The following is a 17,476-nucleotide window of genomic DNA, read 5'->3' as shown; positions in this document are numbered from 1 at the left end:
AAACCACCTGGTTAAGGCAGCGCTTTTATGTAACTCTAGCACTAAGAATTTGAATCCATTTTTCAACGAAAGGAAAGCTAACCATAAGTTTGAGGCTAGCCTAGACTAAGTAGCGAGTCTGTTCCCTCACTAAAAGTCAATGCTGTAGTGTTGATCCAAGTACATTCCTTTCCACGTCATTAAATAGGTAAAAGGTAGCAAAACAAGGAAGAGAAAGGAGCAAAAGGACCACAGATTTCAATAGTTCTTCCATAAAATTTATAAATATTGTTAATCTTTAAAATGAACATACTTTGTACATAGGGATACATTGCCAGCTTACCTGACCAATTAAGCTGGAGAAAACAAAAACCCCAGAGAAAAAATTCAAGAATTGAAAAACAATTTCAAATGAAGTCTGTGGCTCTGGAAGGCCCCCGATAGTAATTAAAGTTCGAACTGCCCAATAAAAGCATCGCAGATACCTGTAAAAGTGATGCATAGATTCTGTTATACATACTCTTGTAACACCATTTGCTCTCACACACAGTTCATGAATGCAGGAACTGGCAAACAATATGTGTGCTACTGTAAACTTCTTAATAAACATTAGGAAATGACTAAACACTTAAACACAAGGAGGGTATCTACTATTTCCAAAAATTGTTGGACTGTTTTATCAGGCTTCTATTTCTTGGGTGAGAGACATGTACAAAACTTAGCACAGATGCACTCTCTATGTTTAACAATGAATGAAAAACTTGGAGCAACTTGTATGTTTGGAGACATTTGGGAAGATGTGTTTGAAGCCATCTGCTTTGTCCCTTGAGTATTACTCTTGGCTTGGTATGCATGTTTTTCTCCATATAATCTCTTCTTGGAATGCTCAGGTATGCTCTTTCCTTACACATCGAAGCCTAGTCAGCTTGGTAGTAGATACCTGTAGAAAGAGAGCTTTCTACTTATCTTCCTAATGAGACTAGGATGGTGCTTCCTTGTGCTCTGCCTGTCTTAATGTAAATGGACTTATTTTTTCAGTTGCAAAATTTCCCTATAAAGTTTACTTTTGTCTCCTTAGTGACCTTCCCCACATCCTTCCCCACCCAACTCCATACCTTTTCTATCAGTCTTTTTTAGATACTAACAGACCAACCAACCAACAAAACAGAAGAAAACAAAGGAAAGAGACAGAGAAAAAAATAGCACAACATAAAACAAAACAAAAACAAAGAAAAAGATTCAGAAATACAAACACAAGAAGAGCCCCCCCCCCCACACACACCATAAGAACATAAAAATCAAACCATAATATTTAAGTTCATGAACTTCTTAATAGCAACTGCTTCCTTTAGATTGATCATGGTCCAATATGTAGCTTAAGAAAATCTTATAATCCTGAAACCCCGTAATATTGTAGTCTCTTGCCTTGTTCTATTTGTCAAGCAAATCCCTAGGACTAGCTTGAATTAATTAGAAGATATATTAGGCTCCATCTCTCAGTGAGAGGGGTAGCAAAGAATTTGAGGCTATCTTTAAATTGTCAAACCAGGGCTGATGAGATGGCTCAGCAGGTAAAGACACTTGCCAACAAGCCTGAAAACCTTAGTTCAATAACTGGGAATCCACATTGGAAAAGGAGAACCCCTCATGCACACTGTGCTGTCCCCAACCCCTCTAAAACAAATAAATGTAACAAAAATTTTAGTTGCCAAGCTATCAATATATGGAGAATGTTGATCACTCTTTATAATTTAGACTCATTTCCAGAAATGAAAAACAGAGCACATAAATATGATCACTATCTTTTCTAAATATTTTTTCATTTATTTATTTATTCACTTCATATTCCAATATCAGCCCCCCCATCCTCTCAGTCCCCCCTCACACAACTCCTACCCCTACTTTTCCTATGAGAAGGGGGTGCCCCCACCCCTGGGTATCACCCCTATACTACTCAGCTATTAAAAACATAATGAATTTTTCAGGCAAAAGGATGGAACTAGAAAGTATCACCCAAGCAGGCCTGAAAGGACATGTATGTACGTACTCGCTTATAAATGAATACTAGCTATAAAGTACAGGATAACCATGTTACAATACACAGACCAAAGGAAGCCAAATAAGAAGGTTTCAAGGGAGGATACTTGAATCTTTCTCAGTAGGGAAAAAGAAATAGATACTGGAGGTAGATTAAAGGAAGGAACTGAATGGGAAAGGGGATGGGGATAGGAACAGGGCATGGGGATCAGGTGAAGGGAAAGCAGGGGAGAGAGAACAGAAATTGTCAGTGGGCTTGAAAACCCCCATCTTTCTATATTTTATCATATTATTGAATATGCAGATGTGAAAAGAAATAAGGGCACTTTTCTAAGTAGGGAAACCAGTTTTGGATGAAAAAGACAATTTATCTAGAATTTCAGAACACCAAATAGAACTACTTGGCTCTGATAACACAGCCTGTGTCAGGCATTCCTACTGTATCCTTAAAAAACTTCTTGCATATGGAAGGGGGAAGGAAGGATTGTAAGACTCAGATTGGGGACTAGAGCAAAACAGTGACTTTTGGACAAGACAGGATGGCTAAGCTCGGGTGCTCTCAGCAGCAATGGATGCCCTCACAACACCTGCACAAGATCAAGGCAGTTAATGCTTTAGCAGAGAGCGAGAAGGCATTGGAGAGACCCACTCCTGACTCAAGAGCTGTGGACAGTGGATGGCTTCTAGGGGAAAGACAGTCACTTTTGCTTAAGCGTACACATCCTGTTAGACAGACCAGTTCAACTGATGGTCTCACACCCAGGAATATATGGGTAGCACAAACTGGAGTCCCAATTTCTTTTTAAGACATTAAGTTTGGGGTGGTAGGGAGGTCAGGCAGATATGTGAGGAGTTAGAGAGGAATGACAGAGGAGTAATGACCACAGTATATTGTATAAAATGCTCAAGGAATTAAGGTAAATTTAAAAAAATCCAAACATTTTATAGACAGGCAATGGAATCAGTGAGTCTCAGTTAGTTTTTTTTCCCCCTTTCTGGTGTTCATGGTAGGTTAGAACTTTTTATAGAATTCTATTTATTTATAAAACAGAAGTACTAAAGGATTCAGTTGTACTACTCCTGGGTATATTCCCTAAGGATTTAGTATTCTACTACAGAGACTGTCATATACATCCATGCTCACTGCTGCACTATCTGCAACAGACAAAAAAATTAAACAAGCTTGGATTTGAACTAGTAGATGAATGGATAAGGAAAATATATAACATATAGTTAAACTTTATTTAGCCATAAAGAAAAATTAGTTATGAAATTAAAAAAAATGAGTTGAACTGGAAAACATCAAATTAAGTAAAGAGGCAACTCAAGGTCAGAAAGAAAAATACTATATGTTCTCCTTCATATGCAGGTCAAGGTGGTGTAAATGATGGTAAATACTGTGATACTAGAAAGGCATCAATTAAGTGGAAAGGAGTCTTTAATGAGAGCATTGAGAAAGACAATAGAACACGTGAAATAATAAAGTGGAAATATTGGGGACATAAAGGTTCAGTGGGGAGGAGAGACAGAAAGATGAGAAAGAGGAGGGTATATGTACAACCAACCAAAATGAAGTATGTTCAAAAATCCTGCAAGGAAAACTGCTCCTATATAGGCCAATTAAAATAGTAAATTAAAGCATTTTGGGAGATGGGGTTCAACAGATTGATCAGTGGGAAAGACCTTGTTTCACAAGTCTGACAACTTGAGTTCAAGCCTTAGATTTCATGTAAACCTAGACAGACGTAACTCCATGTGTATGCAAGCATGCCTCCTAATAACAAGAAATAGTAAATTAAAAACAGGTTTTATTTCTTGTTCTACTACGAAACATAGAGCAGGAATACTTAAGAACTTTATGACTATATTAGTCTTTGGACAAGGGTAATCATTTTCATATTCCAATAAATGGAGTTTTAGAAAGAATGAAACATGCTGGTATCGAATTTATTACTCAATAAAATAAAATCTAGGAGTGAGTGGACTGTAGAAGTGACATAGCTTCTGGGACAGGGCAGAAGCGACACAGCTTCTGGGATAGACTCCCCCCCCCCCCCTCCACCGCGTTTCAGGCTGCAGACATCCCACCAGAGGAGAGGTGGTCCTGGGTGAGGGAGCCATCTTGTGTTCCAGGCCCCTCTGAGACCAGTCTGCTCAGGTGAGAGTGCAGACTGCAGAAGTGACACAGCTTCTGGGACAGGCCCTGTTTTAGGCTGCAGATATCCAGACACCTTCTGCTCCAGAGGAGAGGTGGCCGCCAGGGAGGGCTCTGGCCTCCAGAGCAGGTGAGGGAGCCATCTTGTGTCCTGGGTCCCTTGGAGACCAGTCTGTGCTGGTGAGCACGCAGACTGCAGAGGCAACACACCTTCTGGGACAGGCCCTGTTTCGGACCTTCATCTTCAGCCAAGAGGCAGGTCTGAACGCCAGACCTCTGTGCACTTTCTCTGCAAGAGGAGAGCTTGCCTAAAGAGAGTACTCTGACCACTGAGACTCAGAAGAGAGCTGGACTCCCAGGACTGCTGACAGAAGCTAACAGAATCACAGGAGGAACAGGCACCAGCCAGAGACAACTATAACAACTAACACCAGAGATTACCAGATGGCAAAGGCAAACGGAAGAATATTACCAACAGAAACCAAGACTGCTCACCATCATCAGAACCCAACACTCCCACCTCAGCCAGTCCTGGATACCCTGACACACCCAAAAAGCAAGATTCAGATTCAAAAATCATATCTCATAACACTGGTAAGGGACCTTAATAATGGCATTAATAACTCACTTAAAGAAATACAGGAGAACACTGCTAAACAGGTAGAACTCCTTAAAGAATCACAGGAAAACACTGCTCAGCAGGTAGAAGTCCTTAAAGAGGAAACACAAAAATCCCGTAAAGATTTACAGGAAAACACAACCAAACAGGTGATGGAATTGAACAAAACCACCCAAGACATAAAAAGGGAAGTAGAAACAATAAAGAAAACCCAAAGTGAGACATCTCTGGAGATAGAAACCTTAGGAAAGAAATCAGGAACCATAGATGCTAGCATCAGCAACAGAATACAAGAGATGGAAGAGAGAATCTCAGGTGCAGAAGATTCCATAGAGAACATCAGTACAACAATCAAAGAAAATGCAAAATGCAAAAAGATCCTAACTCAAAACATCCAGGAAATCCAGGACACAATGAGAAGACCAAACCTCGGATAATAGTAGATGAGAATGAAGATTTTCAACTTAAAGGGCCAGCAAATATCTCCAACAAAATTATAGAAGAAAACTTCCCAAACCTAAAGAATGACATGCCCATGAACATACAAGAAGCCTACAGAACTCCAAATAGACTGGACCAGAAACGAAATTCCTCCTGACACATAATAATCAGAACAACAAATGCACTAAATAAAGATAGAATATTAAAAGCAGTAAGGGGCAAAGGTCAAGTAACACATAAAGGCAGGCCTATTAGAATTATACCAGACTTCTCACCAGAGACTATGAAAGCCAGAAGATCCTGGACAGATGTTATACAGACCCTAAGAGAACACAAATGCCAGCCCAGGCTACTATACCCAGCCAAACTCTCAATTACCATAGATGGAGTAACCAAAGTCTTCCTTGACAAATCCAAATTCACACAATATCTTTCCATGAATCCAGCCCTTCAAAGGATAATAACAGGAAAACACCAACACAAGGACAGAAACTACACCCTAAAACAAGCAAGAAAGTAATCTTTCAAGAAACCTAAAAAAAGACAGCTGCAAGAACAGAATCCCAACTTTAACAACAAAAATGACAGGAAGCAACAATTACTTTTCTTTAATTTCTCTTAACATCAATGGATTCAATTCCCCAGTAAAAAGACAAAGACTAATAATAGACTGGTTACAGAAACAGGACCCAACATTTTGCTGCTTACAGGAAACCTACCTCAGGGAAAAGGACAGACACTACTTCAGAGTGAAAGGCTGGAAAACAATTTTCCAAACAAATGGTCCGAAGAAACAAGCTGGAGTAGCCATTCTAATATTAAATAAAATTGACTTCCAACCCAAAGTTATCAAAAAAGAAAGGGAAGGGCAGTTCATACTCATCAAGGTAAATCTACAAAGATGAACTCTCAATTCTGAATATCTATGCTCTAAATGGAAGGCCAGCCACATTCATTAAAGAAACTTTAGTAAAGCTCAAAGCACATATTACACCTCACACAATAATGGGAGACTTCAACACTCCACTCTCACCAAAGGACAGATCCTGGAAACAGAGACTAAACAGAGACACATGGTCACTAACAGAAGTTGTGAACCAAATGGATTTAATAGATATCTACAGAACATTTTATCCTAAAACAAAAGGATATACCTTCTTCTCAGCACCACATGGTACCTCCTCCAAAATTGAACATATAATTGGTCACAAAACAGGCCTCAACAGATACAAAAATATTGAAATTATCCCATGCATCCAAGTGGAAACCAAAAGAACTATTCAAAGAATCAACCAAACCAGAAGCTGGTTCTTTGAGAAAATCAACAAGATAGATTAAACCCTTAGCCAAACTAACTAGAGGGCACAGGGACAGTATTTTAATTAACAAAGTCAGAAATGAAAAAGGAGACATAACAACAGAAGCTGAGGGAATAAAAAAACATCATCACATCCTACTACAAAATGCTATACTCAACAAAACTGGAAAACCTGGATGAAATGGACAACTACCCAGACAGATACCAGGTACCAAAGTTAAATCAGGATCAGATTAACAATCTAAACAGTTCCATATTCCCTAAAGAAATAGAAGCAGTCATCAATAGTCTCCCAACCAAAAAAAGCCCAGGACCAGATGGGTTTAGTGCAGAGCTCTATCAGACCTTCAAAGAAGACCTAATTCCAACTCTCCTAAAATTATTCCACAAAATAGAAACAGAAGGGACTCTACCCAATTCATTCTAGGAAGCCACAATTACTCTGATACATAAGCCACACAAAGATCCAACAAAGAAAGAAAACTTCAGACCAATTTCCCTTATGAATATCGATGCAAAAATACTCAATAAAATCCTCTCAAACCGAATCCAAGAATACATCAAAAGAATCATCCATCATGACCAAGTAGGCTTCATCCTACAGATGCAAGGATGGTTGAATATATGGAAATCCATCAACATAATTCATTATATAAACAAACTCAAAGACAAAAACCACATGATCATCTCGTTAGATGATGAGAAAGCATTTGACAAAAATCCAACACCCCTTCATGATAAAAGTCTTGGAAAGATCAGGAATTCAACCACCATACCTAAACCCAATAAAAACAATATAATGCAAACCAGTAGCCAACATCAAATTAAATGAAGAGAAGCTGGAAGTAATGCCACTGAAATCAGAGACTAGATAAGCCTGCCCACTTTCTCCCTACCTATTCAATATAGTACTTGAAGTCCTAGACAGAGCAATTCGACAACAAAAGGACATAAAGCGGATACAATTTGGAAAGGAAGAAGTCAAAATATCACTACTTGCAGATGATATGATTGTATATATAAGTGATCCTAAAAATTTCACCAGAGAACTCCTAAACCTGATGAACAGCTTCAGTGAAGTAGCTGGATATAAAATTAACTCAAACAAATCAATGGCTTTTCTCTACACAAAGGATCAACGGGCTGAGAAAGAAATTAGGGAAACAACACCCTTCACAATAGTCACAAATATTATAAAATACCTTGGTCTGACTCTAAGGAAGTGGAAGATCTGTATGATAAGAACTTCAAGTTTCATGAAGAAAGAAATTGAATACGATCTCAGAAAATGGAAAGGTCTCCCATGCTCATTGATTTGCAGAATTAATATAGTCAAAATGGCTATCCTGCCGAAAGCAATCTACAGATTCAATGCAATCTCCATCAAAATTCCAGCTCAATTCTTCACTGAGTTAGAAAGGACAATTTGCACATTCATCTGGAATAATAAAAAACCTAGGATAGCAAAAACTATTCTCAACAATAAAAGAACCTTTGGTGGAATCACCATGCCTGACCTCAAGCTGTACTACAGAGCAATTGTGATAAAAACTGCATTGTACTGGTACAGCGACAGACAGGTTGATAAATGGAATAGAATTGAAGACCCAGAAATGAATGCACACACCTATGGTCACTTGATCTTTGACAAGTGGAAACCATCCAGTGGAAAAGAGACAGCATTTTCAACAAATTGTGCTGGCACAACTGGCAGTTATCATGTAGAAGAATGTGAATTGATCCATTCTTATCTCCTTGTACAAAGCTCAAATCTAAGTGGATCAAGGAACTCCACATAAAACCAGAGTCACTGAAATTTATAGAGGAGAAAGTGGGAAAAAGCCTCGAAGATGTGGGCACTGGGGAAAAATTCCTAAACAGAACAGCAGTGGCTTGTGCTGTAAGATCAAGAATTGACTAATGGGACCTCATGAAATTGGAAAGCTTTGTAAGGCAAAAGACACTGTCCAGAAGACAAAAAGGCCACCAACAAATTGGGAAAGGATTTTTACCAATCCTAAATCAGATAGGGGACTAATATCCAATATATACCAAGAGCTCAAGAAGCTGGCTCCAGAAATTCAAAATAACCCCATTAAAAATGTGGTACAGAGCTAAACAAAGAGCGAGGAATACTGACGGGCCCTGAAGCACCTGAAAAAACGTTGAATATCCTTAATCATCAGGGAAATGCAAATCAAAACAACCTTGAGATTCTACCTCACTCCAGTCAGAATGGCTAAGATCAAAGATTCAGGTGACAGCAGATGCTGGTGTGGATGCGGAGAAAGAAAAACACTCCTCCATTGCTGGTGGAATTGCAAGCTTGTACTACCACTCTGGCATCAGTCTGGCAGTTCCTGAGAAAATTGAACATAGTACTACCGGAATATCCAGCAATACCTCTCCTGGGCATATACCCAGAAGGTGTTCCAACTGGTAATAAGGGCACATGCTCCTCTATGTTCATAGCAGTCTTATTTATATTAACCAGAAGCTGGAAAGAACCCAGATGTTTCTCAACAGAGGCATGCATACAGAAAATGTTGTACAGCAACAATGTGGTACATTAATACAATGGAGTACTACTCAGCTATTAAAAACAATGAATTTATGAAATTCTTGGGCAAATGGATATGTCTGGAGGATATCATCCTTAGTGAGGTAACCCAATCACAAAATAAGTCCTTTGATATGCACTCAGTGATAAGTGGATATTAGCCCAGAAACTTAGAATACCCAAGATACAATTTGCAAAACACATCAAACTCAAGAAGGAAGACCAAAATGTGGGTACTTCATTCCTCCTTAGAATAGGGAGCCAAATACCTATGGAAAGCGTTACAGAGACAAAGTTTAGAGCTAAGAAGAAAGGATGGACCATCCAGAGACTACCCCACCTGGGGATCCATCCCATAATCAGCCACCAAATGCAGACAGTAATGCATATGCCAGCAAGATTTTGCTGAAAGGACCCTGAGGTCTTGTGAGGCTATGCCAGTGCTTGGCAAACACAGAAGTGGATGCTCACAGTCATCTATTGGATACAACACAGGGCCCCCAGTGGAGGAGCTAGAGAAAGCATCCAAAAAGCTGAAGGGGTCTGCAACCCTATAGGTGGAACAACATTATGAACTAACCAGTACCCCCAGAGCTCATGTCTCTAGCTACATAAGTAGCAGAAGATTGCCTAGTCTTCCATCATTGGGAAGAGAGGCCCCTTGGTCTTGCAAACTTCATATACCCCAGTCAAGGGGAATGGCAGGGCCATGAAGTAGGAGTTGGTGGGTAGGAGAGCAGGGCGGGAGGAGGGTATAGGGAACTTTTGGGATAACATTTCAAATGTAAATAAAGAAATTATCTAATAAAAATAGAATAAAATAAAATGTATAAGTAAATAATTTTCAAATTCAACACGTTTTAAAGAATATGGATTTTTAAAAATTCTTCTCTCCTATATTATAGCCCAACAGTAGTTTCCCTTCCCTCTACTTTTCCCAGCCCCTTGCCTACCTACACTATCCACCAGATCTCCTCCTCCTCCATTTCCCTTCAAAAAGAACAGAGATATCGACTGAACATTGCAGGTCAAGTTACAATAAGACCAAAGACTTAACCTCATATCAAGGCTAGATGGGGTAACCCAGTAAGAAGAAAGAGGTCTCAAAATAGGCACAAGAGTCAGAGACAATCCCTCCTCTGTTAGGAGTTAGGAGTTCCACAGGAACACCAAACCACCCAACTGTAACATAGCTGTAGATGACTTACATCTACACGAACTGTAGATGACCTTTCTCAGATCCATACAGTCTCACTGATTGTTGCTCCAGTCTCTTTGTGTCCACAGAATCAGCTAAGCAGGGCTCATAGGATGTGGGATACTTTTAACCTGGTGGATATAGGTCTAACCACCACAACAACACTAGTAACAAAGATCCTGTGAACTTTTTTTTTTTAATTTTTTTTGAGAGTTTAAAATCACGTGCCCAGACAGTAAAGCTATCATGGAGTAAATGTCCAGAAGGCTTTGGCTTATAATGGCAGACATGATTTCAAAAAAACAAAATACAAAATAAATTTATGGGTGCATTTCACATTTTCAAGTCCCAATTTTATATGTCCCATCACTTATTTTATTTGCGATGCAGGTTCTCAACCTGTGGGTTTCTTTAAAATAAGGAAGCTTATAAAATTTAATACCTGTAAAGAGTGTTTTTCCTATGTGGTCAGCTCTATTATACATCACTTTTGAACAAACACAGTTTTACCTACTCTCACCTTCTTATTTATAAATGTTAAAAATGACAGCTAAATCTGAAATGTTGGCATTGATTTCCCAAATCTCAAGGGTTAGCCTTGAACTTTTAAAATATTAAATAGTATGCTACTTTAATTGGAAAAATTTCTGCCTTGATGCTTTGTGGTTTATTTTTGGATTCTTTACTCAGACATGTCTTACACTCCAAGACATGCCCAACCAAAGGTAAGATTTGTAATTTAATTAGATGGCATCATATTGATTTTCTAGGATTAGCTTAATTAGTCAAGGGTCTCTATCGCTAATATCTACACTCCAGGCAGATAAATCTTTTCAAGGAGATTCCATCTGGCTGATTTCTTACATAGACTCTCTATAAATTTTTAATGCATGACAACACACAGCTCCCAGTTAAAACAATAAAATAAAATTCAATATAAAACATGAAGGAAATGTGAAACTGGAAATTCTGCTTCTGTAAACATACAAGAATCTCATGAAACAATATACATAAAAATCTAATAAATAATCTAAACAAAAAGGATAAAACCTTCAATATCATTGATCATCAGGAAAGTGCAATCAAACTATACTGAGGTTACCATCTTACTCATTAGAATGTCCATAATTAAAAAGACATTTAAAATATGCGAGATGCCTACATTCTGTTTTCTATACTGATTCCAAGTCACTGGCCATATAAAAACACTCATTTCACTCCAACCTTTTCTGTACTTCCCAAACACCTGTTTTCCTTTCTTTGATTATTAAAATCTACATGTCTCTAGCTGCATATGTAGCAGAAGATGGCCTAGTCAGCCATTACTGGGAAGAGAGGACCCTTGGTATTACAAACTTCATATTCCCCAGTACAGGAGAATGCCAGGGCCAAGAAGCCTGAGTGGGTGGGTAGGGGAGCAGGGCAGGGGGAGGGTATAGGGAACTTTCGGGATAGCATTTGAAATGTATATAAAGAAAATATCTAAGAGAAAAATCAAGAAAAAAAATTCTACCTGTGGCAATAGGATACCATGTTGTAGTTTTGATATGTATTTCCTGATGATTCATAATGTTGAGCACCCTTTACGTTCTTATCAGCCATTTCTCTAAACAAAGAGAAATGTCATTTAAAGTCTTGTTCATTAAAGGCTTTTGCTACTAAATTGCAGGAGTTTCTCATATTTGGGACATTAATCCCTCTCATGTATATGGTTTGTAAATATTCTCTCCAGTTTTGATTTGTTGACTATTTTGTTTCTAGTATAAGAGGTATTTTTTAGTGTGGATAGAAACCAATGCTTGTTTGTGGTGTAGAATGTTTTTAGTGTGTTGGAAACCCATGCATTTGCCTTTGCTTTTGCATTTGAGGGGTCATATTAAACATATTATTGTCTAAGAAAGGTCACAGAGCAATCTTCCTCTGCTTACACATTCCTTAGCTATATAAAATTTCTGATTATTGTGAACATAGATTCTCTAAAAATTCTTATGTACTTCCACCACTTGGATATATTTTCATTTCTCTTCAATAAAAAAGTGTGTAAAATTTATGTTGCAAGGCAAATGCATGATTAATGGATAAAAAACAACAAACCTTTCTGATCTTTTCTTGAAATTGTTATATTCTTTGCATGTGGTGTCACACCCTTTTAATCCCGGTACTGGGGAGGCAGGGAGAGGCAAATCTCTAAGAATTCAAAGACAGCCTGGTCTGCATAATACGTTCCAGGCCAGACTGAGCAACATAGAGAGAGCCTGTTTCAAAAATCTTTATTTCATTTTACTTCCATGCCAATAATATATAAAAAATTAATAGTTCCAATTTGCTCTAACACTTGCTATTGTAACTTATGATGGCGAATTGTAATTGTCTACATTACAGGACTGTATAGTATCTAGAAGAACACTCAAAGAACATCCCTTGGAGTGGCATTTCCAGAGAGAAGTAAAGAAGCTGGGGATCTTTCCTGAATGTTCATGGCACCATCTCATAAACTGGAACCTGGGCAGAATGGAGGAGTAGAGGGAGATAGAGGAGAAAGTCCTTCATCTCATTAGATGCTGAAAAGGCCTTTGACAAAATTATAACACCCCTTCACATAAAAAGTAATGGAGACATCAGGAATTCAAGGTGCATACCTAAATATAATAAAAGCAATATAAACCAAACCAATATCTAACATCAAGCTAAATGGTGAAAAATCAAAGCAATCCCATTAAATTCAGGGACAAGACTAAGCTGGAAACTCTATGCCTACCTATTCAAAATAGTACTCGAAGTTCTAGCCAGAGCAATTAGACCACAAAAGGAGATCAAAGGGATACAAATTGGGAGGGAGAAAGTCAAGATATCACTATCTGAAGATGATATGATAGTATACATAAGCAACTCCAAAAATTCTACCAGAGCTCCTGTAGCTGATAAACAGCTTCAGTAAAGTGACCAGATATAAAATTAATTCTAACAAATCACTGGCCTTCTTCTACTCAAAGGATAAACAGGCTGAGAAAGAAATTAGGGAAATACCCTTCACAATAGTTGCAAATAATATAAAATATTTTGGTGTGAGTCTAACCAAGCAAGTGAAAGATCTGTATGACAATAACTTCAAGTCCCCAAAGAAAGATGGAAAGGTTTCCCATGTTCATGGATTGACAGAATTAATATAGTAAAAATGACCATTCTACCAAAAGTAACCTACAGATTCAATGCAATCCCCATCAAAATTCCAACTCAATTCTTCATAGAGTTAGAAAGAGCAATCCTCAAATTCATTTGGAATAACAAAAACCTAGGATAGTGGAAACTAATCTCAACAATAAAAGAACTTCTGAGTGAATCACCATCCCTGAACCCATGCTGTGTAACAGATCAATATTGATAAAAACTGCATGGTACTGGTACAATGACAGGCAGGTCAATCAATGGAATAGAACTGAACAATAAGAAATGAACCCACACACCTCTGGTCACTTGATCTTTGACAAAAGAGCTAAAACCTTTCAGTGGAAAAAAGACAGCATTTTCAACAAATGGTGCTTGTTCAACTGATCGTCAGCATGTAGAAGAATGCAAATTAATCCATTCATATCTCCTTGTACAAAGCTCAAGTCCAAGTGGATCTAGGACCTCCAAAAAAAAACTGGATAAACTGAATCTATAGAAGAGAAAGTGGCAAGAAGCCTTGAATACTTGGGTACAGGGGAAGTCTTCCTGAACAGAACACCAATGGCTTATGCTTTAAGATCAAGAATTGACAAATGGGACCTCATAAAATTGAAATGCTTCTGTAAAGCAAAGGACACTGTCAATAGGACAAAATGGCAACCCACAGATTAGGAAAAGATACTTATCAACCTTAAATCTGATAGAGGGCTAATATCCAAAATATACAAAGAACTCAAGAAGGTAGACTCCAGAGAAACAAATAGCCTTATTAAAAAGTGGATATCCAGGGATCCATTCCTTAATCAGCCTCCAAACGATGACACCATTGCATACACTAGCAAGCGTTTGCTGCAAGGACCCTGATATAGCTGTCTCTTGTGAGACTAGGCCGGGGCCTAGCAAACACATAAGTGGATGCTCACAGTCAGCTATTGGATGGATCACAGGGCCCCCAATGGAGGAGCTAGAGAAAGTATCCAAGGAGCTAAAGAGATCTGCAACCCTGTAGGTGCAACAACATTATGAACTAACCAGTACCCCCGGAGCTCTTGACTCTAGCTGCATATGTTTCAAAAGATGGCCTAGTCAGCCATCACTGGAAAGAGGCCCATTGGACATGCAAACTTTATATACCCCAGTACAGGGTAACACCAGAGCCAAAAAGTGGGAATGGGTGGGTAGGGGAGTGGGGGGAGGGTATGGAGGACTTTTGGGATAGCATTGGAAATGTAATTGAGGAAAATATGTAATAAAAAATATTTTAAAAAATAAAAAAATTAAAATGTTAAAAAAAAGTGGAGTACAGAGCTAAATAGAGAATTTTCAACTGAGGAATCTCAAATGGTTGAGAAGCACTTAAAGAAATGTTCATCACTTTAAGTCACCAGGGAAATGCAAATCAAAATGACCCTGAGATTCTACGTCACACCAGACAGTATGGCTAAGGTAAAACATGCAGGGGACAGCAGATTTTGGTGAGGATGTGGAGAAAGAGGTACACTCCTCCATTGCTGGTAGGACTGCAAACTGGTAAAACCACTTTGAAAATCAATCTGTTCCTGAGAAAATTGGAACTAGTTCTTCCTGAATACCCAGCTATACCACTATTGGGCATATACCCAAAAAATGCTCCATCATATAATAAAGAAACATGCTCCACTATATTTATAGCAGCCTTATTTATAGTATCCAGAAGCTGGAAACAACCCAGATGTCCCTCAACAGAAGAATGGATGCAGAAAATGTGGTAATATACACAATGGAGTACTATGCAGCAATTAAAAAACAATGACTTCATGAAATTCTCAGGCCAATGGATGGAACTAGAAAATATCATCCTGAGTGAAATAATCCAGACACAAAAGAACACACATGGTGTGTACACACTAATAAGAGGATATTAGCCCAAAAACTCACAATGCCCATGGTACAACTCATAGACCATATGTAGCCTAGAAGGAAGGAAAACCAGGGTGTGAATGCTTTAGTCCTGTATTGAGGGGATAACAGGATGACTATGGGATGTGGAGGGAGAGGGGAATCTGGGAAGGAGAGAGTAGGCAGAGGAAATAAGGGGGGCAGTATCAGGAATTGGAGGATATGAGAGAGATATAGAGTGACAGGAAATCGATCAAAAATATGTAGCAGGGGAGATGAGGAAGCAAGGATAGTTACTGGAGGGTCCCAGACACCAGGAAAACATAAGGCTCCCAGGACGCAATGGGGATGACTTTAGCCAAAATGTACAGAGAAGTGGGAGATAGAACCTGTTGAGACACCCTCCAGTAGATAGGCATGGCCTCTGGTTGAGGGATGCGGCCACCCATCTATCTCAAAGTTTTTAACTCAGAAATGTTCCTGTCCAAAGAAGAACAGGGACAAAAAATGGAACAGAGACTGAAGGAAGGGCCAACCAGGCACTGCCCTACCTTGGTATCCATCATATTTGCAGACACCAAGTCCTTCACTGTTGCCATGGTCAAGAGGCGCTTGCAGACAGGAACTTAGCTAGTGTGGTTGTTTCTTGGGAGGTCCAGCCAGCAACTAACCGGTGCAGATGTGGATGCTTGGAGTGAACCATCAGACTGAGCTCAGGGAACATGGTGGGGAAGCTGCCAGAAGGACTGGAGGGGGATTGCAACCTCATTGGAAAAACAACACAGACTGGCTCGACTACCCAGTTCCCCCAGAGTCTAGACCACCAACCAAGGAGTGGACCTGGAGGAATCCATGGCTCCAGATACTTATGTTGCAGAGGATGGTCTTGTCTGACAGCAATGGGAGGGGAGGCCCTTGGTCCCTGGAAGGTTTGATGCCCCAGTGTAGGAGGATGCTGGAACAGTGGGGCAGGAGTGGATAGGTGGGTAATGGAGCATCCTCATACAGGCAAAGTAGAGGATAGATGTGGGATGTGGGTTCATGAAGGGGTAGCCGGGAAGTGGGATATCATTTGAGATGTAAATGAATGGAATGATTAATAATAAATAAATAAATGAATAAGATGGAGAGCATTTGAGGAAGACACTGGCACAAACTTCTCAGCTCTGCATGCACATAGAAATGCACTTACACCTATGCACAAGCACACATACATGCATATATATATGTGTGTGTGTGTGTGTGTGTGTGTGTGTATACACACACACACACACACACATGCACACAAGTTTCTGGTATTTTGCTCTGTGTTAATTGTGTTTTTATATGAATGCTTGAGTGCAGTAGATATTTAAATTATTTGCGTGTCCCTTAGTTTCTGTTCCTCTAGGTAAATGATTTATAATAAATATCATCTGGTGGGCAAAAAAGGGAGAAAGTCCATTAGCTTCAGAGTCTTGTTCTCTTTCTGCTTCCTGGGTACCAACCATGATATGATGTCTACTGCCCTAACACTTCCTGTTCTTGTTGTTGCTGTTTCTGATGTTCTGACTCATCTCAGGTCCACTGAAATGGAGCCTGCTTACAGTTGAGTGAAACCTTTGAAACTATGAGCCAAATACACTCCCCAGTAAAGTGTCTCATTCAGATATTCCAGAGAAATGAAGCCTGACTAACATATACTGCTCATCTTAACACACACACACACACACACACACATACACACACACACACACACATATATATATACGTATATATATATACTCACATATATATATATAAAATCTTTCAACTTTAGCTACTGTGGTGTTAATGTTCTTAATATAGTTGGTGTCTCAATTTTCCATAAATTTATTCATATTAAAGTAAATACATAAATCAACTAATCAACTCACATTCTAAGGAAGGGACAATGATGTAGTTATATTGTACTATCAAAAGTATTTAGAAAATCAGAGCTGGTTAAAAATAAGATCATTGCAGTATATAATGTTTGAGATATTTTTACTCTTCTTGCTCGCCATCCCAAGGTGGCTATGTATTGTCCTTTAAAAATGTAAGACTTACTGTTTTCTAGAGAGTACATTGCCTTCTAATGTGTCTCCTGTCATTTCACTGGAACA

At 38.9% G+C, this 17,476-nt stretch overlaps 1 protein-coding gene across 1 annotated transcript in view; it reads right to left on the bottom strand.

Moving 5' to 3' along the window:
• Nucleotides 1–17,476, bottom strand: part of Cngb3 (cyclic nucleotide gated channel beta 3) — a 229,774-nt gene that overhangs the window by 94,514 nt on the left and 117,784 nt on the right. The window contains exon 11 of the mRNA NM_013927.2: nucleotides 323–464. Coding sequence (NP_038955.1) covers nucleotides 323–464 — 142 coding nt within the window. The remainder of the gene's footprint in view (nucleotides 1–322; nucleotides 465–17,476) is intronic.

Source organism: Mus musculus, chromosome 4 (assembly GCF_000001635.26).
Source record: "Mus musculus strain C57BL/6J chromosome 4, GRCm38.p6 C57BL/6J".
Classification (NCBI taxonomy): Eukaryota; Metazoa; Chordata; class Mammalia; order Rodentia; family Muridae; genus Mus; species Mus musculus.
The sequence above is the reverse complement of the archived record's forward strand: the minus strand, read 5'-3'. Positions and strand labels throughout refer to the sequence as shown.